Consider the following 14141-nt stretch of genomic DNA (forward strand, 5'->3'; position numbering starts at 1 on the left):
TCATAAAATAGCACTGAGTGTTACCAAAATGCTTTTTTTGCCATCACACTTTATCATTAGCTTAAATGTTTAGGCTAATGGCAACAGGAAGGAAACTGCTCTGAGTCATTGCTGCCAAGTCAGCGAGTACAGTCTGTTCATATGTGACCGTCACCTGAACTGTAGAGCATCACGCTTGTCACTGTATTTGCAGGGGGAATGGAAAGGGAAGCACTGTCATCACCACCAGACAGGGATCAGCTGAACCACTGCCAAGTGTTTCCTTTCACAGACTAACCTTCTGTCTGAAATTAAAACAGCAAGAGTATTCTTTTTTCTTCATGACTTGCAAATACATCTTGCTGACAGGCCTTGTGCTACAGCACACAGTGATGTGGGGTGGTTATGAGGTGACATATCAGTCAGCTTCTTTCACATGTCAGCAGCCCAACATGTGGGCTGCTATAAACAGTAGCAAATATTACTAATTGATTGCAAAACATGTATGTGAAATTGTGCATTGATGAGGGAGATGTGGGAATGTGCATGTGTACAAAGAGATAAAAGATCAAAAAAAAATCCCTGTATGTTTAAAGCGCAGGCCCAAAACTCAATACAGTGTTAAGAAAGCAGTGTGTTGTTTGCATCTTCTAGGTGTGATGCAATTCAGATTAATTTTCCATATTATTTGTTACTGATTTGTCTGCTTTTCAGTTGCACAGGTTTTATAGATGATCTTTTTCACAGAACTGGTCATTAAGGTTCAGAGAAACTTTTCTTCAGAGATGCAGTAGTTTCAGAGTCAACCAACATTATTTGCTTACTGGTGGTATTACTGAATTTCTGAGTCACAGTAGCCTCTAGAGACAGATTAATTTGGATATTTACACTGATTTTTTCTAGCTTATATTTTTCTGGGTTACATTTAATTTGCCTTATTCCTGGAGTGTTTATCCTTCACTCTTGTCATTCCTCTCCAAACTTCTATGGATTTTATTTAAAAAAAAAAAAAAGAGAGACCTAGGGTAATCAGCAAATATTGTCAACTCAGTGTCTACTTCCTCCCTTGGAATTCTTGATAATTATTTAAAATTATGCTACTACACACCACCAACACTGCATGTTTAAACCGTCTATTTTGAGGAACAGTGGTTCAGTACTTCTCTATTTCTAATTCACAGACTTTGCCATTTATCTTGCAGGTATTGATTTTCCCTAAGAGTCTTTCACAATGGACTTCAAAAGCTCATTGGAAACTAAATCATTCATGATTATCTACTGACAGGCACAGTGAATGCCAACTGTTATGGGCTTCCTTTCTTTCTAACTTAGCACAAACTTTACATATGTATACTTCTAGGTTTGTATATATTTTTTTCCTTTTTCACTCTAAAATGGTGGCAGAAGTACGTAAAAGCGTTTAAAAACTTTTTTTCCTGAAGAAATTTTGAGCTATAAAAGCTAAATCCAGTTGACGCATAACATGCATCATCTAAAGTGCCACAATCTTTTATCTTGGGCAGGAAGTGAATATTAGAAGAGCCAAAAAAAGCCATCATTTGCCTTATGGATCAGTTAGGAAATCTAGACATTTCATTTGAGGGAAAACTTGTCAAGGACTGCAGACAGTAAAACTTCTAGTGTGCAGCCCTTCATCTCTGAGGACTGAGGGGACCCTGCCAGGGTGCTGTTCATGCTTTCATGTGTTCACTGAAGGTGGCAAAAAGAAATGGGGTCTGAAGAGAAAACTTCTTTGGATCCACCTGTTCATTTTCAATGGCAGTCAGATACAGAACATTTTTCTAAACCTTGCCAGGAGGTGGTTTCTACCTTAGTATCAGTTGCCTGAAAAAAGAAGTTTCTGCATGGGAGCTTAATACAGTAACTACCAGGGAAGAAAAAACAAAGTAAAATGTATTAACTACAAACATCTTTGAAGGAACACTCCCTACAGTTTTTTCCCAAAAGAACTTCTCTTATTTATGGAAATATATTTAAAATCTGGGGTAAACCCTTTCTTATATAGTTAATTTTGACAGTTTTCAATTCTGAAACCATCTGTGATGCTCCAGATAAAAAAATCAGTGTTCCCATTTTGTTCATGGAAGTGTTCTGATCACTAGCTTCTCTCCACATGTGGTACTTTCAACTGAAGCACTGAGCAGACCCTGATTTTTTAAAAGAAATTTACAATTATATCTTATTTTCTTGATGGAATTGTGGGATATAGTTTCAACTGTCGCCCTTCTGTTTCTCTTAAAAACATTAATAGTTCTAAATATGCTGTGGATGTATGTGTAGTAATTGTAAATTCATGCCCCAATTAAATTAGTCTTTGTTCATTAGGACTTGTTCATTATATAGGAAAAATTAATTGGGGAATGATTGCACTAACTCCTTGGATACCTGTCTGTATTTCTCAGTATGGGGAATAAAGCTTCAACAGATCAGCCAGAAAGGGATCTTCTAAAGACAGAATGAAGCAAAGAGGTGTTGTAGGTGCTGTCCTTCCTGGTCTTTTCACAGCAGCAGCACACATTCTTGTCAGAACAGGACAAGCATGCTCAGATTGTCAGAACCTGAACCTGAGTTGCTGCATGGAAGGACAAACCCTCTCTCGGAAATGCTGCAGCAGCGGATCCAAAGGTGACATCATGTTGTCCTGGCATCAAGTTCTTCATGCTCTTGCTCAGTTACTCATATCCCTCTGTCTGAAACACAGAGCTTGAATCAAATTATTAGCTGTTATTACTTAAAATGTTCTTGTTTATAAAAGAACAGGAGACATCATTATAGGAACTTTCCAAATTGGTACCTGCAGTTTGGAATGGATGTGTACCAAAAAGTATTGTCTAAGCAGAGTTCTTTTACAGCACACTAAAATGACTCTTAAGGTTTTTTTAACAGGTAACACCTTACATATTGATTACATTTAAAAATCTGTAAGTTAAGTACATAGTCAGAGGAAATCAAAATTAAGATTACTGTCATCCCCATTGTGTTTATTATAATGTAATCTTTCTAGCTTCCACCATACAGCTTTACCTTCTGTACCATTCTCTCCCTACATCTCCCTGATTCTTTGTCTCCTGTCATCCATCTTGTGTACTGAATGAAGAAAGGATGCTTTGTGATCACAACATGGGAGGTCATCAAGATGCATGTACTAAAGTGGCTGAAAGCCAGGATTTATCACGGAAGGCAAGCTTCATGTTCACCATCTGCATCTCCCTATGAAGATTTTATACTCCTAAAAAAAAAAGAAATCTCAAAATTCCAGCATATTCTACCTTGTTCTGAATTGAGAGCAGCACTGCATGACTCATATTTAGTTGAAGTGGTAAAGCCAGGGACCCGTCAATCTGCACAAAAGCATTATCAGCAACTTCTCAGATTCTATCATCATAGAAAATAATCAGCAATTCATATGCTTCCTTCTGAGTTTGTTATGGCCTCAGGGGTAATCAAAGATTAGAGCATCTCTTGTAGCTTTCACATTAGTGAAACATTTTCCATCGAACTACACCATGATTGGTTTCTAAATGCTAGTTCATACCTTTGTGTTTTAGAGGACACATGGGTTAATGTGGCCTAGTTACTGCTTCAGTATCTATTTCTCTTCAAGTAGGTTTATGCTGATTCTTTATATTAGAGTTCTCTCAGTCCCCTTGCAAAGTGGACCAGAAATATTTTACATCTGCAAGTGAAGGTGAGCCAGCTGGAATGGGCTACAGGAAAGGAAGAGGATCTGAGTAGTAACTTGGAAATTTTTTACTCTTCTCCAGCATTAACCCTGCCTGGACTAAGTATCCCTCGCCTACCCCCAAGACAACTACTGGGAGGGACTGATTTGCCCTTTCCTCTTGTGCATTTTCAATTATGACCCACATTTTTATCTGCTGCCTATCTAGTTCTCATTTGAAGGGCCCAGCAGTCAGTCAAGGCGAGAAGCCGAGTTCAGCAGATAAGAGCACAAGGCACTCGTATCGCTGGCTTCACTCACCCCTCTGTGCCAAGTGCCTCTTCTGCCTTTGGCAGGACACTGTGGCTTGGGAGCTTTCTCTTTCCTTAGCAGGGTCTGAATTCAGCCACTTAACACCCTGCTACATTGCCAAAGTACTCTCTGGAGCACAGCATTGTATATGGCAGGAGCAGATTACAAATGCAGCCAACAGGATGTTGCCAGCCCTTTATCTATGGTCCTCTTTATCTAAGTAGCCTGTCCCTGTGCTCTGATTTCCCTTTTCCCTTTTATGGAGTGCTGAACTGAAGTGACCTGTTCTGGTTCTTTCCATCTGACTCCAGAGAGCAGGTGAAGCTTTGTAAAAGCCATACTTTTGCACTTATTAACAGCACAGAAAGGAAATTTCAGCAATTGACTTAGGAGAGGTTTTTTTGTAGTGTAGGTGGATATTATGCTTGAGGATTTTTATTGGTTGTTTGTTTTTTTTAATCAAGAAATGGTAAGTTATTTCTTTCCTTGTAAACGTTTTATACCCTTTCTTATAGCCGTGCAGGCACAAGAGGTACTCCAGGTTTCCCTTTTATTCCTGTTTCAAACACTTAAAAACATTCCAATTTGATTTTTATTTATTATGGATACAGTAGTTTGTGTTTTCCAAGTCCTAGCCAGAATCATCCAAATGACACCATGAAGAGTCAGCCTGTGTACCTTTTATTAAGGGAGTAAAAGAAAGTAACTGGTATTTTTTCTCGAAGAGGAATTGGATGGATTAACTTCCTTCTGTCAGTTGGCAGATCAGCAGGCAGATAGGAAACCCTGTCTTTCAGGAGTAAGTGCACTGACATGCACTGGTGAAGAACAGAAGTCCCCAGGTGCAGTAACCTTTCTCTACCACTTTACAGGAGTCTGTCATCCACAGTGTGCATTTTGAAAAATGGTTCCTAAATTGTTGCAAAACATCCATTATTATGTGTAAAAGTAATTAGGTCATCAGCCTAATTCTTTAAGGAAATACAGTTTCTGTGTACAAATCCTGCCATTTGCTGAGTCCTCCAGAAAATCTGTTCCTTGGCTATGTGTTTTTTCTCTGTCTTTACAGAAAGCTTGGAGTTAGTCTTTCCAACACTTCAGCATTATTTATTTCTTTTACTAGTCAGCACAGGAAAGCTCAGAAGCCTTTATCTTCATTGAATTGCTTTCTTTTCAAGTTAATAGTATGTTCCTGACACAAGGAAGCTGTTTAAAGGGAGAGGGTTGTTAACCATAAATATTTTAGGCATTAGGCAACTGAAGGATGTTTTACAAATAGACTGTGATAAAAACATCTCCCCTCAAAGCAAGCAGTTGCAGAATCGTAGTTTAAGACAAGGGACATGTGTTGCACCACTCTGCTTACAAAGATTTTGCTAGTTTTTGATTATAAACCTTGTCCTAAGGAAGATTCTAGAGCAGCTTCAGAGAACAGTATTTCTCCATGTGTCTGATGAATACAGAAGTGGTTGCTTTTACAGCATCTTGACTGTACGTGTCTGGCTTTCCTGCCTTCCCTTAGACCTTTGTCACGTTGTTCTGTGAGAAACTGAGAATTGCTGCAATAATTATTAATTAAGAAATTATAAAAATGTACCTAAAAGGTAATTCTTGTCATACTCATTCTTTCTGAATGTGGGCATACCTAGTGGTCTTTTAATCTAGTTACAGCCAATTTTATGACAACCTAAAGGGACTGCATGGCAGTTTACATTCAAAGCATGAAACTTGTCATTCTTTTGCATACCTGAAAACCAACAATACACAGGTCTGAAGCATCAACCAGCTCATTTCAAGTAACAGAGCAAGGCTGATTTGAAGATCTGTGCCTTTCAGACCAGTCTTCTCTATATTCAACCTGTCTGGTTTCTCCACAGACTTCAGCTACTTCCCCAAGTTAACACTAGGGAAAGCCTATCACATTTCTTGCTCATGTATTTGTTAGATGAGACAAGTTTCTGTCTTGTTTTGTGTCTTGTTTACTTAGATTTAAAGAAAAAATCCCCTCTAAACATAAAAAAAACCCCAAAACAACAGTCTTTTATACTACATTAAGTTTCAGAATAGGCTTAATTAGAAGAATCCTATAAAGATTCATATCTAAATACATTGCTTTTAATCAAAAGCATTTTGAAGATTGTATAGTATGTGGTATTGATAAAAGACCAAAAACATAAAACAAAACAAAAAAAACCCCCATCCAACCAAACAAAAAACAACAAACAAACCAACTAAAACAAACAAAAACCCCAACCCCAAATCAGAAACATCATTATTGATTTTTAAGTGAAGAAGGCTTTATTTCTTACATACTGTGAAGGGCAGAAGACAGCTGTCAAAACACTTAGCAATTCTCGGTTCTGATTTGCTTCTCACATTCAGCCATCTATATGTTTATATTCAAATCTATATATAACACTTAAAATTTATCCTCGTTTTAGATATTTCTTTTCAGTATGTGAAAAGTAATGATACTAATTCATTTCAGAAGACTAGATTTCTTGTGTCTTTATTCTCTCCTGGTCACAGAATTAATCAAAAGCTCTGAATTTGTCCCTAACCTCTCTTTTACAGTTCAGAACTGTAAAAGGAGATGCAAGTCTGTGTAACGGTATAACTTCATCTTTGTGTTTTGGTGTTCTTGAGCAGCCTGGGAGCAAGAAAACTTGAAACTTAGAGCAGACTCTTAAGAAGAAAAGGGTCATATCTAAGGACCATCTCAAAGATGAAAGTAAAAATCAGGAATCTTATTTATCCTGTGTGCTGTCTAAGCTCCTTTTCTGACTACAAACTCCTAGGCTTGAATCTTTTGGCAGGATTCTGCTGAAAGGTAATTTTTCATGTTATTTTACTTATTTATATTATTTTACTGTCAGTTGGTAATATGTAGTGTAACAAGAATAGTTTTGCTCTTAAAGTACATTATTGGTTTGCTTTTCATTAAGTCTCAAACTGTAGTATGTTTTTATTTTTTACTGGATTTGGAGGCAAGATGATAGTGGTTTTTTTCTAGCTGAGCACAGCTGAGTGCTCTGAATAACAGCAGTTTTAATAATAAATAGCAGTTATATAGCACCTTCTGTTAGATGATGTCGAAGAGTTATAACGTTATTTAGACCTGTCAGCTTTTTTGTGAGGTTGCAAATATTTTTATCTCCATTTTACAAATGAACAATATAAGGCTCAGGTGAAATGACTCATGTACAGCTAAACTTGTGAGCCAGCATAGCCACAGAAGGAAAGTAAATTGTCATATATAAGCATTAGCGTAACCACTGGGTTTGCACTTTGTTCTTTTTCTCAGGTTTGGTCTGTCATGGTCCTAAAAGTTCATTCTTTAGATACAAAGTATTGCAATATGGCAGAGGAGTAATCAGGATGGATTAAAAAAGAAGCTGCCAAATACTTAAAGCTGGTTCAGTTTAGTATAAGAAAAAGCATTGAGCCTCAGATACTTATTTTTTACTTATTCTCCTTTTCTTGATGGGGAGTTCTCTTTTATCCCAAACCATTCTCAGCAGCTTTCTGTTTCTTTATTTCACCCTCAAAAGTCTCCAGTCTTGTATGGAGCAGAAAATTTGACAATTTTTACCATAAAGGTTAAAATATATTCTTGGTGTTCTCATAGCAAACTCAATCCTTTAATGTATTTATATCCTTATTTATAAGCCTTAGAAAAAGCATAGACCAGACTGAGAATTATTTTTTTTCTGTGATGTCTCATCAATTCTTTCTTTGCTTCAAGTATTTCTACAGGAATCAAATGTTAAATTTTCATAATCTTTTACACAAAAATTTCTAAAACAGCAGTGGTATTTAATTTTCAGAACACTCTTTCTAAGACTATCCTAGTTATGGTTTTCTAACCCAGAAAATGTTTTTAACAGTCAATAAATATATACAAGGATGAAGGGAAGGAAGGGCAGAGGAAATATTCCCAGCATGGGAAAAATAGTAATAAACAATAATTAAAGGTGTTTTCTCAATTATCTTTTGATCTTTGTGCTTAATCATAGCATGTTATATGGAGAGAAGAGATGTAGGAATAGTTTAGAGTTATTTACCAGATTTTCATTTTTATTTTTAGTACCAGAGTCACTTGATTTAAGCTGGAGCAGTGCAAAGACAGAGGAGGACAGAAAAGCAACAGATTAGGAAGTCCCTGATTTTGTTTCAGTTGTTCATTTTGCTTATGTTGGTATAAACCATGATTTTGGACTGGTTTAGGAGAAAGAAAATTCTGCTGAGAAGGCTGAGTTTCATCACTGTTCTCCTGAGCTTGGTCCAACAACATTTTACCAATTAGACTTCCTGAGTGTAAACCCTACCTGAAAGCAGTCTCTGCTTCAGCATAAGATTCCCAGTGTGGTGCTATTTCAGCCCTCTCTCAGGCTGGGATATCTCTCAGATAACATTCTAAGACAGAGAAGGACGTGTGGTGGTTAAATTACCTGCATTACACAGGATGGATGAATGAGCATGTCAGTAAAGATTTAGGGCTGTGCTTCCCAAGTCAATGCTGAGGCAAGATGATGAATGCATTTCTTGTTAAAACAGAAAGGATCTAATTAAGCAGGTAGAGGGAAAGTATATTTGAACATGTTCTGACTTCTAGTACCTGTGTTTCAATGGCATACTGAAAATCTGAGAAGGAGTCAGAGGAAAGCTACCAAATGAATCACAGTTTTTATAGTGAGAGGCTTAAGGAGCTTGGTTTATCAAAGAAAAGGTTAAGAGCTGATATGATTGCAGTGTGTGAGTGCCTGCACTATTCAAAAGGTATTTGAGGTTAGGGTGACCTTGAAAGCACAACTAGATTGAGTGGCTTATAATAGACTTGGTAAGCATTGCTTCCACAGTGATGTAAATTAGCTTATTTCAAAACTTTTAAATCAAGCTGTTGAGGTGGGTTTTTTCCCTAAACCTCAGGCTTTGGTTGACCACAAATTATTGGCCTTTGTAATAGGAAGGGCTGAAGCATTTCAGTGAATGAAATTTTCATAAATTTTTCAGGAAATTAGATGTAATGGTTCCCTCTGGCCTAAACCAAATCTGTAAATGACTGCAGACATCGCTTGCAGTATTGTCTGTGATTGTGAATGCAGACATGCAAAGAGAATCAGCCCCTTCTTCATTTTTCCGTACAAACTTGACTTTAAAAGGGGAACATACAGGAGGGTAGCACACCAAGTGGCTCTGCATTATGCCATAAGACTGGACATAAAAATGTAGGGAGAGAAATCTAACTTCTAGTGTCTGGAGATAGAAAATTCGTCTCCCAGGTCTAAGGCACCAGCCCTGCAACTCTGTTAACAGAAATAACATGGAATTTACCAAAAGAAAATTAGCTCAACCTTAATCTCTATAAGGGAAATGAGGAAGCTGAAATTATTAGTATTTCACTTCTTTTAAGACACAAAAGCTTGTTCCCAGCTCTAGTTGTCCTTTTAGTTGTCTTGTACTAAAAATGAAGAAGTGTAGACTCCAAAAGTGTCTCTTTCCTAGGCAGTCACTCTTATTTCAGCAATGACATGTTAGCAAGTGAATTACAGCAAGATTTTTGGTTTGCTTTAAAATGCCTCCAGGCTGATTTCACTGATTAGTAGTAGTGTGTGGAGGTCACAGCTATCACAGAGACTTTTTTCCTCAGGGAACTTGGAGCTTGCTGCCAAATTGATCAGAGCAGGAGAGACAAACACAGTGAGAAGTTGCATTCACTGAGATTTGCCTTCAGAGTACAATGTTCTTATTGTGTTTTGGGAACCTTGTGTAAAAGAAGGGAGATACTAACCCCTGTGGTCCAAATGTTTCTTAGTGGATGCTTATGTCTTTCTACAACTGGGGAAAGACATATACTCAGAATTTTAAAAAGGGAAAGAAAAAAAATCATTAGCTTGTTTCTAGCTGAGTGTGGTTGGACTTGATTTGAGTGAGATCCAGATTTCCTGCTCTATGCAAATGTCTAAGTACATTAAGAGAGCCTGTTAAACAACAAAAAGTGTGATTAAAGCAACCCTCAGACCACAGGATTATGGTAAAAACCCTATAATGTTATAAATTAATTTTTATTTTTATTCTAAATAATCATTTGCACAAGTCTTCAAATCAGTTGCTGGGAATATGACAGAATTGCACTCCTGACTTGGTTGTTGACCATTTACATCTGGCTGTTTTTTTCCAAACCCCAAAATGTTGTGAAGAGCGTAGAGACAGAGGTGCGGGGAGATAGTATTTAGAGAACTGCAGGCTCACTGTACAGAAATACATCTCTGTGGGCACACTCTGTGTTACTCAAGGAGAATTGATACACAGAGAATATCGATGGCATTCCCACAAGAAAAGAAAGTTGTTTGCATCATAGAGTCTTTAGGTTGGAGAAGACCCTTAAGATCATTGAGTTCAACCATTAATGCAGCGCTGCCAAGTCCACCACTAAACCATGTCCCTCAGTGCCACGTGCTAATCCTTTACATGCCTCCAGGGATGGTGACTCCACTACCTCCCTGGTGGTCTGTTCCAGTGCTTGATAACCCTCTCAGTAATAAATTTCTACTTATATCCAACCTAAGCCTCCCCTGGGTATGACTTGAGGCCGTTTCCTCTTGTCCTGTCACTTGTTACCTGGGAAAAAGATACTGACATTCACCTTGCTGCAACCTCCTTTCAGGTAGAGTTACATCAGTAGAGCTGACTCAAGTGTTCCTGGGGATGCAAAATAAGCAAGGAAATCACAGAACCACAGAATATACCAAGTTGGAAGTGACCCACAAGGATCACTGAGTCCAACTCCTGGCCCTGCAGAGGACCATCCCTAAGAGTCACACCGTGTGCCTGAGAGTATTGTCCAAATGCTTCTTGAACTCTGTCAGGCTTGATGCTGTGACCACTTCCCTGGGGAGCCTGTTCCAGTGCCCAACCAACCTCTGGTTGAAAAACCTCTTTCTAATGTCCAACCTAAACCTCCCCTGCCACAATTTCAGGCCATTCCCTTGTTCCCATCACTGGTCACCACAGAGAAGAGATCAGTGCCTGCCCCTCCTCTTTCCTCTCATGAAGCCATGGTAGCCGTGACCAATGACTGCATTGTCTTTCAGGTGTTTTTCAGAATCTTCTTAATGCCTGCTGGTTAAGTGATAGTCAGTTAAATCTCTTATACCCACTTATTAATATTCTGTTTACAAAAGCTTGTCTAACAGGCAACTCTATATTTGACCAGAATGATGAGAGTTAACTGAACCGAGGGTGTACATTGCCAGACACAATTTTAAAACCTTACTCAGATTTAAGGTTATGCTGCTTTTAGGAAAAGACAGACCTTACCTCTTCACAGGCTCAGTGCAATTTATTTCCGAGGCTTACAAGTTGGTGTTTGTACTGTCTGCTGTGTATAGAGGTTTTTTTAAAATAGCCAGAACTTCAGTTTCACTGAACAAGTTCTCCTGATGCACTTGCCTTTTTTTTTTTTTTTCTCCCTCCTCTTTCCTTCTGATGCCTGCTTTCATGTCTCTTTGTAGTCTGGTTCATTTCCCGGAAGGCACCAGAAGAATCTGTGGTACCATGACATACAGCAGGGCAGGAAGAGCTTCTGGTAGCATTTGACTGAATTTTTTAAATTTTGGTAGAGTGGAGGTGGGCAACAAGGATGTGGAAAGGAATGGAATGACTCCATACACAGAATGACTGAGCAAGGCAAAGATAACTTGGGCTGTGGTACAGGTCTTATAAAATTGCATGAAAATATGTTTAAGCAAAAGGAATTGTTTCTTGGTGCAGCAGACTGTAGGCATTGGAACTCCATGCTAAGAGTGCAAAGTGTTTTACATCAGTGTCGGGGGTAGCTGTGCAAGAAAAAGTCACTGAAATTTACCAAATACACAGAAAACACCTAGCTCTGGAAAATTTTAGGTGGAAAAATATGAAAAAAAGCAGCAGAAAATACAATGCCTGTCCTGCTCTTGTTCTGTCCTTTGTGTTGCCACATTCACATTTTTAATGTGTTTTGAAAGTTACTGTTGCAACTTTTAGTAGTTGTAGAGTATTTCTTACATTTGCATGTTCTGAGATTGGAAAGTCACAGAATCACAGGCTGGTTGTAGTTGGAAGGGACCTCTGGAGATCATCTGGTCCACCCTTCCTGCTAAAGCAGGTTCACCTAGAGCAGGTTGCACAGAATCGTGTCCAGGCAGGTTTTGAGTATCTCCAGGGAAGGAGACTTCACAGCCTCTCTGGCAACTTAATCAAGTGCCCTGTCACCCTGAAAGTATGGAAGATTTTAATTGTATTCAGATGAAATGTCCTGTATTTCCATTTGTGCCCGTTGCCTCTTGGCCTGGGCACCACACTTGAGATATTTGTGTGCATTGATAAGATCCCCTCTCACCCGTCAGTCCTCCAGGCTAGAGAAGAAGTAGTAGCAGACTACTGCTGAAACCTGTCTGAATTCTCTCAGTCTTTTCTCACTTCAGTAGTTTGGGTGATTTTAAGGAGACTCATTGCAAAAAGATAGTATCTTCTACTTTGTTGGAAAGACATTTTTAAATTTAACTTTTTATTAAACCAATTGAAATAGGAGATCAAGACTTAAAGGTTGTTAAACTTAGTTATGACTACTAGAGCACTGTGAATTGCTTTGTTAATCCCCCCTGTAGCATAAACAGCATAGTGCAGATTTTTATTTGCATTTGTGGTAGCTGTTGGCTTCTGTTATTATTTTGTTTTATAGAACTGATTCTTAAATACTGGTGCTCCCCACTGGGCAAAGTATGCTGCGTCATTTCCTAATGTATACCTCAACAAATAACTCCCTCCCTCTTTCCTACTCCATTCCCCCCTTCTCTCCCTCCCTCTCTCCCTCACTGTATTGAAGAGGATAATTTTGTGTAATGATCTGAGATCAGTTTACTCTGCAACATTAATCTTCTAACAGAGAGATACTATTTTATTTTTCCAGCATGCTGTAATCCATCCCAGTTTCTGATATATTTAAAACCTATTAATTGTTAATGTACACTTCTTGAATTCTAATCATGACCAGACTGCATGCAGGGCTCTGTTTTGGGAAGGATCATTAACCGTTCCCCTGGGGATCCCAAGTGGTACTTTCTGGAGGCAGTGTGAGCTGTATTATTTGTGTAGATTTTGTCCTTGTGCTGCTACATCTGTTTGAAACTGGGACTTTGTGCATAGTCTGCATTGTGTGGTTTTGAACTGCCTTGCCTAGCACTGGCACTGTGGATTGTTATCTGGAATGCACAGAGGAATCATTGATCATTGCTTCTTCTTCTCTTTTTATTTTTTTAAACGGGACTGCAGACGCTAGTGGGTATTTTTGCTGTTTCTTTTCACCGATCTCAGACACTTCAAATGGTTGAGGTACTTTTCAGCATTACTCTTTTCTTCTAGATTAACTGATCTAATGATTAGTAACTACTAATTGTTGAAAAGTAGTTACCAGCAGGTTGAAAACTAAAACGTATCTTCCATTTAAGGAAAACTCCAACCATTTCCTAATAATACAACAGTTTTTTAACATGTATTATAAACGTAATAATGTATATATCTATATATTTATAATACAATAAATGTATTGACTGTCGTATCTATATGCTCATAAAACTTCTAATCTGCATGTATAATTGTGATATATTACGCAGGGCAGTACAATAAATGGTACAAGTCAGAAACAGAAATTTTTTTTATGTTTTAAGCTTTTAAACTTTGGACTGTCGCTATATTCTAGAAACAGAGGAACAATAAAACAAGGATATTTATTTTAGGTTTTTCTTAGGTTTATCACATTCATTGTGACAACACTGCATCATTTAAAAATGCAGTAGTTTATTTTAGATGAGGTGCTTTTACTTCTGTAGTTGTCTTAATATGGTACCCCTATGGCAGTGAAATATACTATTTAATGGCAAAAGCTGATAAAATTTAAATCAGCTCTCCAGAAAATTTGCTTCTAATGCCATTTACGAAGTCATGCATTTGATTTAAAATGAATTCAACAAGAAACCTATGCAGCCATCATCAAAAAAATTTGGGCGTTTAATGCTAGGTAATAGATTCAGAGAATGTTTTCTTTGGCAGATACAGTGCAATATGTTTTCCTTGTATTTGTTTTTGTGTGTGTGTGCATATATGCGAAGAAAATCCTCATTAGTACAAG

General features: G+C 37.9%; 1 protein-coding gene across 10 annotated transcripts in view; it reads left to right on the forward strand.

Moving 5' to 3' along the window:
- Positions 1-14141, forward strand: part of ZNF385B (zinc finger protein 385B) — a 162284-nt gene that overhangs the window by 111464 nt on the left and 36679 nt on the right. Inside the window, exon 1 of one of the 10 annotated variants that reach the window (XM_064660715.1) lies at positions 13067-13345. The exons of the other annotated variants lie outside the window; for them this stretch is intronic. Coding sequence (XP_064516785.1) covers positions 13337-13345 — 9 coding nt within the window. The 5' untranslated portion in view covers positions 13067-13336. Of the gene's footprint in view, positions 1-13066; positions 13346-14141 lie in introns of those variants that run through there. 10 annotated transcript variants of the gene reach the window in all.

The sequence above is a fragment of the Pseudopipra pipra genome, chromosome 7 (genome assembly GCF_036250125.1).
Source record: "Pseudopipra pipra isolate bDixPip1 chromosome 7, bDixPip1.hap1, whole genome shotgun sequence".
Taxonomy (NCBI): domain Eukaryota; kingdom Metazoa; phylum Chordata; class Aves; order Passeriformes; family Pipridae; genus Pseudopipra; species Pseudopipra pipra.